This window comes from Watersipora subatra, chromosome 8 (assembly GCF_963576615.1).
Source record: "Watersipora subatra chromosome 8, tzWatSuba1.1, whole genome shotgun sequence".
Classification (NCBI taxonomy): Eukaryota; Metazoa; Bryozoa; class Gymnolaemata; order Cheilostomatida; family Watersiporidae; genus Watersipora; species Watersipora subatra.
Genome location: NC_088715.1, coordinates 41,085,452 through 41,103,363, shown reverse-complemented (window position 1 = coordinate 41,103,363; position 17,912 = coordinate 41,085,452). Strand labels below are relative to the sequence as shown.

At 39.1% G+C, this 17,912-nt stretch overlaps 1 protein-coding gene across 1 annotated transcript; it reads right to left on the bottom strand.

The window, feature by feature from the left end:
• Positions 1-447: 447 nt before the first annotated feature.
• Positions 448-17,135, bottom strand: LOC137401957 (C-type Lectin CRL-like). Its single transcript, XM_068088427.1, has 5 exons — positions 17,061-17,135; positions 8,911-8,992; positions 6,683-6,721; positions 4,961-5,143; positions 448-953 (listed from the first exon to the last, which is right to left on the bottom strand). The coding sequence occupies exons 1-5, from the start codon at positions 17,124-17,126 to the stop codon at positions 730-732; spliced, it is 594 nt and encodes a 197-aa protein (XP_067944528.1). The 5' UTR covers positions 17,127-17,135; the 3' UTR covers positions 448-729.
• Positions 17,136-17,912: the final 777 nt, after the last annotated feature.

Here is a 17,912-nt window from a genome sequence, read left to right as displayed (position 1 = left end):
TTCATCATTTAAGACCTTAAGACAAACAAAAGAACATTCAATTTAACTTCATTTTTTACTAGATTTGGGATTTATGTTTGTACTGCCTTTCTGTCTAGCAGCAATCAAAGTCAAAGATATCTGGTTTGTTGTCAGAACAACCTTTTAAGACTTTAGTTTGTTGAGCTTGCAGCTCTCAGATTGTCAAATCATTAGCATTTTTATATGAGCAACAGATTATATAGATTTAGCTAGGTACTTGTAAATTAAAGTGCAAGTTTTTAGGCAATAAGAATCGGCATTGCTTTTATTGTCAAGAACCAAGTGTTGCTGAAATCATGTGTAGTTCGTTGAGTGGTAAAATGCACTATAGAAAGGTTTCATGAATTATACAGTTGTTTAAACATTTTTTTCAAAGTTGGTAATAGTACATGTATTTCTTTTTAACTCAACAATGAAAACTTGGAAGAAAATAAATTTATTGATCAATAACCAATAATCAATAACCAATAACCATGTGTACAGTAATTAAAGTACTGTACTCAAAGTATTTAAAGCCAATTTCCAATTTTTCAAATATAAGATACCGGTTCGCATAAGTAAGTTTTAGCCCATTGCTTTCTAGCTAGTGTATAAAAAATTCAAAAGGTAATAACATATACATGTATTGAATAAACAGTCTAGCAGTATCAAAGGTTATGATAGTGGATTAATTTAGATTTAGGATAACAGGGGTTGTCATTTGTCGCCTTAGCTAGACTTCTCGCAAATATAATAAAGAATTGAGTTACATTGAAAATCATTCAATAGGTAGTCAGACTCTCGATTTCCAGCACACTCTTCTCCCGTCACATGATGGTCAGGTTGTCCATTTGCCCAGGGCACAGTGTCAAGGAGAGAATCTGTTTTGCCAGCCCATCGCCATCTGCCATCTATCCATTTTCCACCAATCCAAATTTCGCCCTTTCTCCAGTCTTTTATTGAAAAATGCACCAAAAACAATAAGAGATATTTTCAAGTAGAATTTTGCTGTCATTGTCTAGCTCTTTAATCAAAAATAATCTCACAAATACCAAAAAGTAATACATGCTAATTTTCTTATTGCCTACCATCTAAAATTAAGTTCTAGATAAAATATCAGCTCTAAACCACATACATTTGCCTATAAATGCTTCTATACACCCACATATACATATGATCATGCATCTACATATACAGGTGATTGTAAATATAAACGGGCAAGTACACATACTGGTACACGCATACACCTGCAAGAGTATACTTAGACTCATACACATACAAGCATGCGCCTATGCATACGTGTGTACATGTAAACGCATACTCTACACATTTACACATACAGACTTGCATATATATACCTGCACGCACACACATATGCGTATGTGCACAGTTACACATACGCATACACATGGCAAGTAAGGAAAATAAGCCCCAAACGCTACCTCAAACATAATAATAAACATAATTGAGCCATCAATTATTTGCTTGATAGGTTTACAAATATTGTCTTCTATTTACTGTTTAATCTTTGCCACAATAAAGGCGTGGTCACACGAGCACCGAACCGACGTAGGATTGGTTCGGTTCGGAGGCTGGCTCGGTTGGTGGCACATGTCACACGGCCACCGAAGTAACTTCGCTTCCTAGATACCATACGTATAGAAACAAGACACGGTTTCATTAGTAGTTGTTATGTATTTGAGTTAAATATTTCTATTGTAAACAAAAAAACTTTGAGGAACAATTATAAATTATAATTACACAGCAGATTTATCAGAAGATCGTTCGGCTGCTCAAAATAAATCACTCGATACAAATATTTTGCTAACCCTTCCCATCAACATAATTATATTTTTTTATTAACATATGAATGTTTTTCTATGCTGAGTACATAACAAACAAAAACAGTCTTTATCATAGTACTGTGGTTTTACATAAATAAATCAGTCAACGATACTTCATCAGGATGAATATGACACATTACTTATATTCTACACGAAAGAAAATCACAACCATTCCCTTACATTTATGCAAAACTTAAGTGCAACATCTTACATTTATGCAACCCAATCACAAGTCCGGGTGAACCTTGTCGTAAATTGCTTCATGTTGTTTATTTAACGAAATAAAAGTATCGTCCCATTTCTTTTTCAACTTTACTCACACGCACGTAAGGAGAAATGTGACGCGTGCTCGCTAGAATTCTAGAATTTTAACCAGCCAATAAGAGCAAGGTTTCGGCACGAAATTTCGAGCAGTACCGAAATAGTTCGTTTCGGCCAGAAATGTCCTCAGTCGAACTTTTTAGAGCTGAAAACGACGTCGTTTTGCGTCATTTAGTTCGGTTCGGCGCTCGTGTGACCACCCCTTTAGTGCAGCCTCCGTTCGTGTGTTCAAAGTCCTTACATAAAACCTTAGGAAAAAAGATTGCAACGCACAGGAATCAAACTAAGAGCATCAGATTCTACAGCAAACACACTACCACTACATCACTCAGTGAACTTACCACTTCACAGATACCATAAAACCTCTAATTGAACGCCATAGTGCTTTGTATAGTGGTGGTCAATTAAAAGCAGCATTCAAATAGAGGCTTGTGTTGTATTTTTCAAATGGCTCATCAGAATTTTCGGAAGGTAAATTTAGTCTTATTACGGAAGAAGTGAATATTGCCTAAACTTTGCTCTCTTTTTCTGGTAGAGTGATATTTAAACTTTTAGATGCAATAACTCTGCTAAGCTACCTCCAACTTGTCAAAATAATTTTAATTAATATGCATTGAACAATTGAGAAACGGAGATATACGACTAGAAGATATATATTGTTACGTACTATTGGTACATTAGAGTACGATATCTATCGTACTCTACTAGTAAATATCTATTGTTTGCAATTGACCTGCATTGATATTGTAGCCTGGGTCCTTTTTTGCAGTTTGTTGGCACTTTTAATTTTCAATATATTCTAAATTTGAAGACATATTTGCATTTGATATTTATATACAACAATGTTGCAAAAAACTCATTGCACTCATTGTTATGTTTGCTACAGTTTTCAGATAAAACTAGCTTTTTATGTGCAATAGAAGAAGAGCGTCAACCAAGTGTATGATCGGATCACCGAAATGATGCTATCAAATAATATGATATAAATTTTTCAATTTATATGTTATATAATGATAATCTACCAAATGCTACAAATTTTTATTCCTGGAAAAGTGACATAAACAAATCATATAAATATTAATTACATGCAGAAACCAAAATTAACATTTTTAAAACAAATATGTTTCCATCGCTTGCTCGGATAGCTGCATTCTGATTGTTGCTTTCGATGGACCAAATATGTTCTAGTGGTCCAATACCTTCTACAATGTCTTCCGACCTCAACTCGTCTACTACACTGCTGAACTAGTTAATATTAGCATATAAACAAATTTTTAGCAGAGTGAAACTTTTACGCCCTGTGTTTAGTACAAATGCAACGCGTAAAGGTTTTGCTCGCTAAATGTAACCTTTGGTCCAAAACTTATTATTTCTATGATGTTGCTGTCAAAGTTTACTATTATAAATTAAACCATTTTCATACATGTACAGTAGGCTACTTCAAAGTAGAAAATCCGTGTTAAACATGGAACATGGAATAATCCTGAGACAATTATTAGTTATTTTTATGGTGTCGTTTTCAAAGTTTAAACTAAATTTCAAATTTAAAAAGTTCAAACCAATTTTAAACTCTTTTTTATATATGTACTTCGAAGTATAAGACCACGTTAAACAAAGAACCACTATTAGCCTGAGACCAATATTGATTATTTCTAAAGTGCCTCTTTCAAAGTTTTAACAGAAAAACAAAAAGCTTTAGAGTTGGAAAACAAGAGAATTGATTGTTATTAATGTAAAGGATTAATTATTAATACGATTTTGCTGACATTTTTTTACTAATCACTTGATATTATGTGTTCATAAAAATCAAATATAGTCAAAGTGGCGGTCAGATAGAGGTGGTGTTCAAAGAGAGGTGGCGTTCAAATAGATGTGGCAATCAATTACCCGTTTTACAGTAATTGTGCATATACTGACTAATAATGACCAACCTGTCACGGCGCGAGGGACTGGCATGCATACTGGTTATAATCAAGGGTTGAGAATAATCTCCTTACTAACATCGTTCAAACCTGTACTGCAAGTGATTCAGTTGTTACAAAGTACAGATCAGAGTACTGTGATCAGGGTCGTAGCGATAAGCCTTTTGGTCACCATGGTCGTAGGGCAGAGCCTTCAAGGCACTCAGGCTTTCGAGAATAAACCGAGAGATCAAAAATAAATCACAAAAAACGTGAAGCAGAGAAACTGAGCAATTAACAAAGACAAGAGGCGGAGCCTAAAACGAAAGTAAATGTGTAAAAGGAAGAGGAATCGATATTTTTGGCAGAGCAGTACGTGCACCTTCTTTGCATGCTTTGAATGTAGTTTATTGTTTGTCATGCATTTAAACTTATATATTTATTTAGTAATTATACATTTAATTGGCACTTAACACTCAGCTTTGTTGTTTGGCTGTCTTGTGGAGAGTAAAAGGGAACCGGCGGTTTCCTTCATAGTACTTCTTTATACGAATTTAAATCACTATCAACACTGAGTAGTAACTGCAGCAAGTTTTATCTAGGAGTTGAACTTTTGTTGATGAAGTATTTCAAGAATGCGTGATTATGTATTCCAGCTAGAAATAACTAGATAAGGATATCTTCAGAGACCAACTTCACTACACAAATACAAAGCTAATGTTATGTATTTATGTAGTCAAGAATTGCAATCTGGTAGAAAAACGTGATAAAACTTACAAAAATATTCCACTGACCACACGGCCTCAATCCAGCAGCTCAAAAAATAAAACTTGGCTACTATATTTGGTTAATTTAACTACCCTGACTGTAAATTAAAAATATTAAATGTTTTACCAGAGTTTGTCTTCCGAACGTTGGTGAGCCAAAAGCAAGATTCGAGTGTCTCAAAGGTGGCTAAGTTCTCTCCATTTGCATGACAGTCATTATTGGCATCTTCCCAAGTCTTGTAAGTGTTAACGAGACGTATGCAAGTGTTGGAATGAGGGTTGCGAATGTAGGGTGCTGTGCATTCTACAGCTAAATTGAACATGCAGTGGGTTTAAATTTGTTATGGCTTTGTCTAGTCAAATGCAAGTTTTCATTTTGAAAAAAAAACAATGCTTTTATTTTTTGCATTTTTATATTAGTTTGCCACCTATTGAGTTGTCCTGATCATAGTAGGAATTAATCAGTTCACAAACTAGCGTGTCAAGGTCATACTAAATGCATGAGGAAAAAGATACATAAACATCTGCACTGATGAGCAGACAGAGTACAGTGACAACTCAACAACCCAAGGGGTAGTTTTGCTATTATCGTGTGTTTGTATGTGTTAGTCATATATGCAAATGAAGCAGATAAAAGCCGGTGTTGCAATTTTCAAATTTAAATTTTTTATTGAACATAAAAGAACGAATTTTAAGAGGTGTCAGTGGCAACTGAACCAAGTTTCTGTTAAGAATTATAGTGAGCAAGTGTGCTATCCAAACAGCTCTCTCTCTCTAAACAGTAACTCAATAAGCACAAATTTCAAAGAATATTTCTAAATTTGTAGAAAGTTTTTGTATTGATAAAAAATATAAAAACATAAGTAATCATAAAAGTTTGCTAATTTTAGTAAAGAAAAAGTAAGTTTTTTTTTTACATAAAATGTTATGCATGGATTTTGAAAAGGTTAAGAGGTGAGAGATTAACTGCTTTTCTTGAAACAAGCTAAAATTATTGCCAGCCGTGCAGGCAAAATAATTTTTATTATATACTAAATTATCTAGATTAAAAACAAGCAGCTGAGGTTGTCTAACAAATCTTTGGCTATCTATAATAAATTTAAGCTACTAAAGCAGTGCTACTAAAATTAGATAAAGCAATAAAGCTATCAAACAATGAAACATAAAAAGTTATGGTTTCCTGCACGGTAGGTTTTTGTAGCTAGTTGAACTAGTCCTTGACAAATTGATGAACTAGTTCTGTTCATCAATTCTCTTATCAACTGTGGTCTTTTCTTGGCTGATAGTCTTTACTACTTTTGTAACATTTTTTTAATATTAACAAAACATTCGCAAACACATCCTCTTTACTGTACATATTGACTGTACAGTACGAAGGGTGTTACTATAGCATAAAATAAGTAGTGATAAAGCTTCCTGGTTACCTATTGCGTAATGTAACAAAAGTTCATATAATTATGTACCCTTTACCAACTATACCCAATTGGCTCAATAGTCAATTTTCAACATGAATCGTGATTCTATCAAAACTTACCATACATTTGTATCAAACTCTGAGGTGTACACAATTAGGTTGTTAATATCATATGTGCCCTCATGTACCAATATCATATGTGCCCTCATGTACCAATATCATATGTGCCCTCATGTACCAATATCATATGTGCCCTCATGTACCAATATCATATGTGCCCTCATGTACCAATAAGCAATTTAAAAACCTGAACTATTTTTTTCAGAACAAATTAAGATGCTCACAGCAGTATTTAGAGCGGCATCGCTGACAAGATATTTCGTATCAGTAGTTACTGACACAAAGATTAGATCCAAAGTATTATATATAGCTTACCAGCTGGTTCTCTGTTTTTGCAAACATCACAAATATCTCCTTCAAGTAAAGACAAAACATGTAGTTAGTATTGTGTGCTACCATTATCTCACCTCTGATATTTATTGTACACAAGTGTATCCTTCTAGACAAGCACAAGGAGTTATCATTGTAAGAGATGAGCAATGACTCTACTGATGATGAGCAAATTACTCTACTTTAGTCCTCTGAATGATACCAATAAATCAGTTCTATAATACATGTTACTTGATTGGTCTTATCATCTAAATCCTACAAATACTGAAATGTTTATAAAACCTCAAGCATTGCCACTTTTACTCTTAATTGCTATGAACTAATTTAATGCACTGAGTTATTGTTTACATTTGCTCTGCAACACTCAAAGCAAAGATTTTATTTTTCTAAATTGCAAGAAATGCACAGTGTCTAAATTGCACTCAAGTCACATGTTCTCGTATCTGAAAAATCCAAGACCTAAGTTTGCAGACAAACCTAGCTAAAGATGCTGTAACATTTGCTAAACACGGTCTATTAGGCCTCAAAGAACTTCCAACTTTAGTACATAAACTTTAAAAAATTCATCAAAACTTAGAAAAGTTTTGCTGGAGTACCAAGAAATATCCACTAACTATATCTACATCTATGTCTATGTCTATAACTATATCAAACGCTTTTTAATTGGCTGCCATAAGTTTATATGCACTTCATCTGATACATAAATTACCAAAATTCTTTCACAAATTTTTAAGATATAAAAATGAAATTAGGCACTCTATGAGTAATTTAAATGCAGAGGAAATGTAAAATCAATCATAATGATAAAAGCTTTAATTGTCATGTTTTACCGAAAATGACGCATGGAAAAATCTCTCTTTTGTGAACTGTCACAAATAATCTCAAAATGTAAGTAAACTGATAATTAAAATTTGTGTAGTTTGAATTTTTTAGTTATAATAATAATCTTGCTCATTTGGTAAATATTCTTAGACGTGTATATTATTTTAAAATCAGCATATATGCAATAGCTACAGTATCTACCAAGCGCCTCATAAGCCACATCTGTGTAAAGCTTATTGGTTGGTGTGAATTTTAGAATGAACTCTTTCGGATTAAATGACGTTATCATAAAGATTTATGTTAAAACTTTTTGAAACTGAGATCAGTTTGAACCAACTACGTGATAAACAAGTTAGCAGGTGCGTTATTTTCAAGCAGTTGTCACCTTATCAGATTATATTCCTTATCAGCTGCTTGACACGGGTGTCATTCATGATATCAAACAATGATTTATCAACCAGACACTAGCAAAATATATGCCTCATTTGCAGACTTTCAAACAGAGATATTAATATTATGTAATATTTGCTGTAGTGAAAGCCTTGTCCGTCTGTAAGTCAAAAGCCACATTTCAAATTTATGACAAAGATTGTATCACATAATGTTTGAACCTACAAACTTTAGCATGGAACACTCTAGCAACAGTGCCAATCTACCATCTACCGCGTTTCCACCACACTAATTTTATGAGCACGAATTACACTTGCCAATCTCTCACCGCTCGCTAAACTGCCTGGGTGCTAGTACGTGATAATGTGTCATTCTATTAGCCTAACTAACTATACAGCAATTTTATATATAAAATGTATGAATATATATAAATAGTATTATACTATTTATGTATTATAGCTATATAAGATAGTAAATTAATATCTGTAATATAGGAATATATAGTATATTATATCATATATTTATATATAGTATATAAATATAAATATATAGTATATAAATATATATATTATTTATGCAGCAAAACTATACATCAAATATATAACAATTTTTCCTTTTCATTTACAATTTTATGCAAAATAACAAGAGGTTGAACTGCAAAGTACACTGAATAAAATTTACTTCCGATATGAACATGCTTAGTTTTGCTCAGTTGCTGTAGATTCACACTCGCAGCATTATTCACTCTCATTAAACAAAAAAATTTGATAGAATAATTTTAAAACTAAAGAAACTTAAATCATTGTATTGATCATCTTAAACTTATTTTAGGTCATAGTTGATCATATACATGTATGAGTTTAAAGGATGAAGTCTATAGTAGCAGCAGACGTATTTCCATCGACAAGTCGAATTATCTCACTACATACCCTCTTTACAAGCACAACAAATATTATGTCAGAATGTGACACTATATACACCCTAAATATAGCTCCTCTTACCATATGGTAATTCTCTAAAAGGAATTGATCCGATCACTTCTCTTCTAGAAACACTATGAGAATTGATTCTGGACTCCTGTTCCTACAAAGATTTGAACAAAACAAATTCTTTTCTAATGTTTTAATTTGACAAATAATTTTTTTTAAAAGCACATGTTTCATAGATATAATGTTTTTAAAGTTAAAGCTAATATACTTTTTTAAAGATTTAATGATTTTAAATTAATTTAAACGTTGTAGTACTTTATTGGAAAATTTATATACATGTAAGTACCGCTGCAGCTGATTGGCTACAGTCCTGGTATCTCAGGTTTCCATAAAGAGAAGCATCAACTTACAAAAACAAGACCAGCCGGTTATTTATAGAAAATCTTTTTTTACTACCTGTAATTTATTGCTGCAAAAATTGTACAATTTATTGGCCATATTTTAGTGAATTATGTTTCTTAGAGTTGAAGGACTAAAACAAAAGCCTTTCAAGCTTATCAGATTGCTTCCTGTCAATTATGTTTCACTATGTAGGGACAACTCTTTAATGTTCTGCACTCACAGTATAGTTTACCTATCCTTCCAACATGTTAATTTGATGGAGACAGTAAAAAAATTTTAATGTTTGCTAACAAAAGACTATAAGAATCATTGTTTGAATTTAAAAAATCTGATGCATTTCAATAATTGTAGCCCAAATATTGAAACCGTTTTAAAAAATCTTACATCAAATAATATTATCAGTTGTGCGAGAAAATACCGTTTTTAATTCAACATCATTATTTAAGCAATAAAAACTAAATTTTATTATGAAGTAAACGCTCATAGCCAGATGAACAACACTCTTGTACAAGGTGGTGGCCCTGAGGAGGGCCCTTTGGGGGAAAAATCAGCTCGGAACTATAGGCTATAGTCCGAGTCGATCACGAGAGTCAGGTCAGATCGCGAAGACTACTCGCTTTGGAGGAGCATTAGAATTAGCATGTTAGAACTAGCTTACGGTATTTATGGGTAATAAGCGGGCGTATCGGAGAGAGGACTTGTAAAGCGGAGGTAATAGACACTCGTTTTGTTTGTTTGCGCTAACTTTTGTGGTAAGATTTGACTGGATCTTATCGTTTTGCTGTCTTATCCATGCGTGTAACCAATTACAGTCAGTAAAATTGACCTATATTATTTTAACCAATTATCTTAGTTTTTGCCATTTTTGTGTGTATATAAGAACATGCAATCGTGTTGTTAGAGTGTTCTGCTCGTGTTGTGCTTTGTGCTGATATTTGTAAATAAACTTTGACGCTTTCTCAAAGTGTTGTTAATTGATTCATAGCAGACTATCTAGTAGGGAGCACTAGCTTTATTTGTTTTGTCTTCTCCTCATAAGCCGTGGCTTAAGACTGCGTTTCATAGCTGCAGCCACACAAGGCTTCGAGGGACGACAGACAGATTTGGCAAGTCTGTAACGCTGTGCGTAGGCATGTGGTATTAGACAGCGAACCACAGCTGCATCCACGCTAGTGCACCACCTCAGCCAGACAAGTGTTCTGCCAACTAATTGGAACTAGACATTTAATGATAGTTGGATAATTTTATGCCTGAAGCCGAGTAACTCTAACTTCCAAGAGTTTTGTTCAGGAGTTACCGTGTTGGGGTGTACCGGCAACCAGGTTACGAGGTCAGCGTTCGGTCTGATCCTACGAGGCCAGTATTCGGTCTGATCCTATGAGGCCAGCATTCGGTCGGATCCTACGAGGCCAGTATTCGGTCTGATCCTACGAGGCCAGTATTCGGTCTGATCCTACGAGGCCAGTATTCGGTCTGATCCTACGAGGCCAGTATTCGGTCTGATCCTACGAGGCCAGTATTCGGTCTGATCCTACGAGGCCAGTATTCGGTCTGATCCTACGAGGCCAGTATTCGGTCTGATCCTACGAGGCCAGTATTCGGTCTGATTCTACGGGCCTGTGTTCGGTCCCAAATTCGTCAGGGCCAGTCTTCGGTCCAGCTTAGTCAGACTTAGGGTAGCTCCCGTATAATCTTGACGGTCGGGTGTGGCATCATTAGCGAGTATTACTTTATTGGTGGCAGCAGTGGGATCTTGCTGAAGAAAGATCAGAGAACCCACATAAAACAGGAGGATGTCGACACCCCAAGCCTCACCAATATCATCGCGAACCAGGGCAGCTATTGGAAATAGCTCGATTACAAGACAGATGGGAGCCATAGCAGCTGATGTGAATCATATGGCGGAAGAAACTGTACACCTAATGAAGGCATCAAAAAGGGCAAATCTACCTACACCTACGTTTGATGGGACCTCTGATGTCGATACATTTATACACCAGTTCACGCGAATTGCACAGTTAATGCAGTGGGAGGAGCCAGAAGCTGCTATTAGATTTCAGATGGCGATATCGGGGCCTGCTAAAAAGGGACTAACAGCAACATCCTTCGAGGGGATGTGTACTCAGTTAACCTCCCGCTACCGTTTGAGTGAAGATAGCGCAGTGAAGCTATTGAAATCATTGAAGTGGAAGGCGAATGACAATGTTCATGAATTTGCTGCTTATGTGCGCAAATTGGTAGAAAAAGCTTTTCCGGAGCTGGATGATACACAGCAAGAGAAAAGAGCCATTAAGGAACTTACCAATGCGTTGCCATCGGGATGTCAGCCGCTTTCATGGGAGCTGCGCCATCGTACTCCTGACAGTTATGAAGAGGTGGTTGAGCTTGTACAGTCGTTTGGGGAGCTAAATTTTGGAGGACCCAATCGCATAAACCAGGTCGAGACAGATGAAGTGAGTTGCCTGCGGAAGGAAGTTGCAGCTCAGGCCGCCTTAATCGAGCAAATGGTAGCTTCGCAGGCGCAAATGCAAAAGCAGCTGAGCGCTGCCTTAACACAGATACAGCCCAGGCGTACACCAATTACATGCTACCGTTGCCAAAAGACTGGGCATATGGCCAGGAGTTGTCCGACCATGCCTAGACCAGCCCCAAAGCTGCAAGCGGAAAATGGCAATGTTCAGCAGTGTCAAGCCTGAGCCCTGCTGAACAGGACCCTATCCGGCAAACCATTGTATTTAACATTGGAGGGCACACATCTGCTCTATTTGTTCCTACCAGGTTTGAGAACAAAACTATGCCCATGCTACTCGACAGTGGTTGTACACAATCCGTCATTCCAACTGCGGTGCTGGAGACCTTGCCACGAAGTTGTTACACACCGGTATCGCCCACCCGAGGTCGCGGGGTGCTCGCTAATGGGCAGGAGATCCGGTTAGATGGGGTCACAACACTAACCTTTAAGCTGGGTCGTCTACAAGTAAGTGCACCATTCTGGGTGGCGGACATCAACAACCACGCCTTATTGGGGCTCAACTTTTTCCAGGAGCATGACAGCTCAATCGACTTTAAAACTTGCCAGTTCCAATGCGATGGTATCAAAGTCAGCTGTTGCTCAAAAGAGGGAGAACCCTTACAGGTCGGGGTGCAAGCCAGACACGCAAGCAGGATTCCTCCGCAAACAGAATTGGTCATACAGGCCCGACTAAATCGTGTCTGGGTACATGGGGCTGGGTGTATTGAAACCACTCAAGCAGCCCCAGGAGTGGTAGTGGCTAGCTCGTTGCACCGCCCTAATGGGCAGCTCTTACCCATACGGGTGATGAACTATAGCGATCATCCAGTGACCATTCCTGCGGGCAAACGGATTGCGGTTTGTACAGCAGTGCAAGCAATAGAAAGCCTAGACATGGCCACCCCAGCCATACCAGACAAAAACTGGGAGGATATTGTCTGCAGATGGTGTGAAGGTCTGGATCAAGAAGGATCTGTAAAAGCAAGGAATCTGCTCAGCAAACATCACGCAGTATTTAGCAGAGAGAAATTGGATCTGGGTCGAACGGATGTTGTACAACATGACATAAATCTCAACGCTGGAGCTAGGCCTATCAAACAAAGACCGTATAGACATGGGCCTGTGCAAGAGGAAGAGATTGAAAAGCAAGTTGAAGAACTAAAAGCACATGGCCTGGTCAAGGAAGGCCATGGTGCATGGAGCTCTCCAGTGGTGCTGGTAAAAAAAAGAGATGGCAGTTGGCGTTTTTGTGTCGACTATCGTAAGCTAAATGAGGTCACACAAAAAGATGCTTACCCCCTCCCGCGCATAGACGACAGTCTGGATGCTCTTGGCGGGAGCCGCTTGTTTAGCACCTTGGACTTGACATCCGGATATTGGCAGGTGGGGCTAGCTAAGGGAGCTCGAGAGAAGGCAGCCTTCGCCACACGTTCTGGTTTGTGGGAATGGCAAGTCCTCCCCTTTGGTCTAACCTCAGCTCCATCGACATTTGAAAGACTAATGGAACGAGTACTGCGAGGGCTACACTGGCGAACTCTGCTTATATATCTAGATGATATAATCGTGTTTTCCAAAGATTTGGACAGCCATCTCAGTAGGTTGGAAGAAGTATTCACCCGACTGAAGGCTGCGGGGCTGAAATTGAAGCCGAGCAAATGTACGCTTTTTGCAAAACAAGTAAACTACCTGGGACATGTTGTCAGTGCAGATGGGGTGGCAACAGACCAAGAGAAGGTTGCAGCTGTTAGAAATTGGCCCGTACCGCAGCACAAGACTGATGTGCGGGCTTTTCTGGGAACTTGCGGGTACTATCGTCGGTTTATTGCCGGGTTCTCCGAACTCCAAAGGCCACTCAGTCAACTTTGTAAACGGGAGGCAAAGTTCCGTTGGGATGAAAATTGTCAAAGAGCCTTTGATATACTCAAAGAGAAGCTGACATCAGCTCCTATTTTAGCTTACCCAGATTACACTTTACCCTTCATTTTGGACACAGATGCCAGTCAGGTGGGGACTGGAGCTGTTCTCTCCCAAAAGCAAAAGGAAGGTGAGAAGGTTGTCGCCTACTACTCCAAAATGTTTTCCCCGGAAGAAATGAATTATTGTGTCACCCGCAAGGAGCTTCTGGCCATAGTCAAGGCAGTAAACCATTTCCGGCCACAACTATACGGCAGGAAGTTTGAGATACGAACGGACCATGCCTCACTTCTCTGGCTTTTACGAACCTCTGTTCCAACTGGTCAACTTGCACGTTGGATGGAAACACTGTCAGAATTCGACTTTTCCTTGGCTCATCGTTCCGGTCGCAAGCACAACAACGCTGATGGGTTGAGTCGCCAAGAGTGTCAGGACTGCAAGCAATGTGCTAGGTTGACAGGGGAGATTAAGTTGAGTGCCTTAGACAACCCAGAGATTCAAGAGTCAAAAATAACCTCCGAACAATTGGCTGACCCACACATTGGACCAGTCCTACAGGCCGTGAAATCAGCAGGTGCTATTGATGAAAAGCATGCATTGGCAGAAACTCTCAAATTGTGGTCAAGAAAAGAATTTTTGGAGATAGGCCCAAACGGGGCTCTCCGGATCCAATTGCCAGATGGGCGCCATAGAAGTTACCAAACTGTGTGCCCTCAGGAACGGCGGTTGCCAATCATGACTGAAAATCATAACCAGGCCCACCTGGGAGTCAACAAAACCCTACTAGCTATTCGACGAAAATGGTATTGGCCTGGTATGACTGGAGACATCCGAAGATTCGTGGCGTCATGTACAGCGTGTCAACAAGCCAAGGTAGCTCGCCATCGCCACTTCCACCCCAAGAATCATCTAACGGCAGGCCGGCCTTGGCAAGTGGTTGCTGTAGATTTGTGCGGACCGCTCCCTGAGACAGAAGCGGGAAATACGCAAATATTAGTGCTGGCAGACCATTTTACCAGATGGTATGATGCCATTCCGATTAAAGATGGCAAAGCTTCCACCGTGGCTAAAATACTGGATGAACGGGTGTTCTCATATTTCGGCATTCCTGAAACATTACACAGCGACCAGGGGGCGCAATTTCAGTCCCAGCTGCTAGCGGAATGCTGCAAGCTCTGGAACTGTAAGAAGACCAAGACGGCACCTTATCACCCACAAGGGAACTCGGTGGTAGAAAGGTTAAACCGAACGGTAGGAAATTCCCTGCGTGCCCTATTGCGTGATTCAGAGCATCGAGAATGGGATGAGCTTTTGCCACAAATTATGAGAACCCTACGTGCCACGCCCCACCGGATGACAGAAGAAACACCGAATTATTTGATGCTCGGAAGAGAAACGCGACTACCACCTGATCTACTCCATGAAGAACGGGAGGAATCCGTGCTGCAAGAAGATTATGCCCAGCAACTCCAGGAGCGTTTACAAATAGCTGGAGAAAAACTTCGAAGGGAACAGCTAATGCCTCGAGTCTCAGATAGTGAAGAACCATCAAAATATATGGTTGGGGATAAGGTGTGGTTGAAATCCTTCTATAAACCTACTGGGAGGGGCCAAAAACTTCAGCCCAAATACATTGGTCCATACCACATTACGGCAGTGCTTCCATATCAGAGTTACGAGATGAGCCGAAATGGCAAGCTATCCGTTCAACACGAAGGACGTATCCGGCTATGGCAGGGAGGGGAACAATCGCAAATGGAGGAAACTCCAGCTCAATCAGATACAAATGAAGACACCCAAGAAAGCCATGACATAGGCCGCCAGGTCGCAAGTGCCGTTCAGAGACAGCAGGTGTGGAAGTCACCCCGAGGAAAGAGGAAGTCTCGTCGACCCAGATACCTAGATGAGTTCCACTTGGACCTGTGTAAGGCTCAGGAGATGTTTCCGGTTGACAAAGAAGTACCTATTCTGGGACAGAATTCAGTTCTTGTTGGGGGTAGTGAAGTAAACGCTCATAGCCAGATGAACAACACTCTTGTACAAGGTGGTGGCCCTGAGGAGGGCCCTTTGGGGGAAAAATCAGCTCGGAACTATAGGCTATAGTCCGAGTCGATCACGAGAGTCAGGTCAGATCGCGAAGACTACTCGCTTTGGAGGAGCATTAGAATTAGCATGTTAGAACTAGCTTACGGTATTTATGGGTAATAAGCGGGCGTATCGGAGAGAGGACTTGTAAAGCGGAGGTAATAGACACTCGTTTTGTTTGTTTGCGCTAACTTTTGTGGTAAGATTTGACTGGATCTTATCGTTTTGCTGTCTTATCCATGCGTGTAACCAATTACAGTCAGTAAAATTGACCTATATTATTTTAACCAATTATCTTAGTTTTTGCCATTTTTGTGTGTATATAAGAACATGCAATCGTGTTGTTAGAGTGTTCTGCTCGTGTTGTGCTTTGTGCTGATATTTGTAAATAAACTTTGACGCTTTCTCAAAGTGTTGTTAATTGATTCATAGCAGACTATCTAGTAGGGAGCACTAGCTTTATTTGTTTTGTCTTCTCCTCATAAGCCGTGGCTTAAGACTGCGTTTCATAGCTGCAGCCACACAAGGCTTCGAGGGACGACAGACAGATTTGGCAAGTCTGTAACGCTGTGCGTAGGCATGTGGTATTAGACAGCGAACCACAGCTGCATCCACGCTAGTGCACCACCTCAGCCAGACAAGTGTTCTGCCAACTAATAGGAACTAGACATTTAATGATAGTTGGATAATTTTATGCCTGAAGCCGAGTAACTCTAACTTCCAAGAGTTTTGTTCAGGAGTTACCGTGTTGGGGTGTACCGGCAACCAGGTTACGAGGTCAGCGTTCGGTCTGATCCTACGAGGCCAGTATTCGGTCTGATCCTATGAGGCCAGCATTCGGTCGGATCCTACGAGGCCAGTATTCGGTCTGATCCTACGAGGCCAGTATTCGGTCTGATCCTACGAGGCCAGTATTCGGTCTGATCCTACGAGGCCAGTATTCGGTCTGATCCTACGAGGCCAGTATTCGGTCTGATCCTACGAGGCCAGTATTCGGTCTGATCCTACGAGGCCAGTATTCGGTCTGATCCTACGAGGCCAGTATTCGGTCTGATTCTACGGGCCTGTGTTCGGTCCCAAATTCGTCAGGGCCAGTCTTCGGTCCAGCTTAGTCAGACTTAGGGTAGCTCCCGTATAATCTTGACGGTCGGGTGTGGCATCATTAGCGAGTATTACTTTAATTAGACACTATTGCATTTTTTCTATTTGCCTCTCAAAATGCTACATTAGCAAAATAATAACTATTTTAAATGATACCAAAGATGTATTAATACTGTTTTAGTTTAAATGCACATTTGAAAACACTGACCTGGTGAAGAGGTTCTGCCATGCAAAATGACAAAGCAATCAGAGAAAGTGCTACTATGGAAAACATGGTCAAGTAGTGGAGTGCACGGCTCTGAATCAGTACTGTATTGTCCTATTAGGAGACTCCGGAACCATCCGGAGCACTTTTCTTCTGTCAAAATCTCGGAAATTGCGAAATCGGCATAGCGTACAGGGTGGAAGTACGTGACACTAAAATTCACAGGCCCTTATTCCCTGAGGCGGTTGGGCAGCTGAGTAGCCCCAACCTTTTAGTGATCTTCGGCGGCTAATTAGTAAGAATTTCAGTCTAAGCTCATTCGCTTGGAATTTCCAATAACTAGGGTAATTACCTAGTGCTCTAGCGCAACGTTGCGCACTAGCAACTAGCGATGAAGTGGAGAGGCTCACTAATCTCGTATTGTTTGTTTGTGAATACTATTTATTGAGGTTTTCATGAGAAAATAGTGTTTTGTTGACCTCATAGTTGAAAATTAAAGCTAATATAACGTGGTATAATATGATAGTTGAGAATAAAATTGATAAGGGCTACAATAATATGATTTCTATAAGAGGGTAATAAGGTCGTTGATTGAGCTGAGTATTGTCAGGGTTTGAAGCAATAGATGACCAAAAGTCAAAAGAAATAATAAATTGTGGGATCACCTAATACCACAACTGCTGCAAAACATTGCAGCAAGCACTGTGATGCATCAATAAGCAGACATGAAATATATGGCAATTGCTATGCTGCTGGAAATATCAAGCATGGGAGTTGTCCAACTATCACAGCTGATGCAATGTGAATATATGGGACATCATTTCGATTGGGAGTTGTCTGATCATTATAATGAAA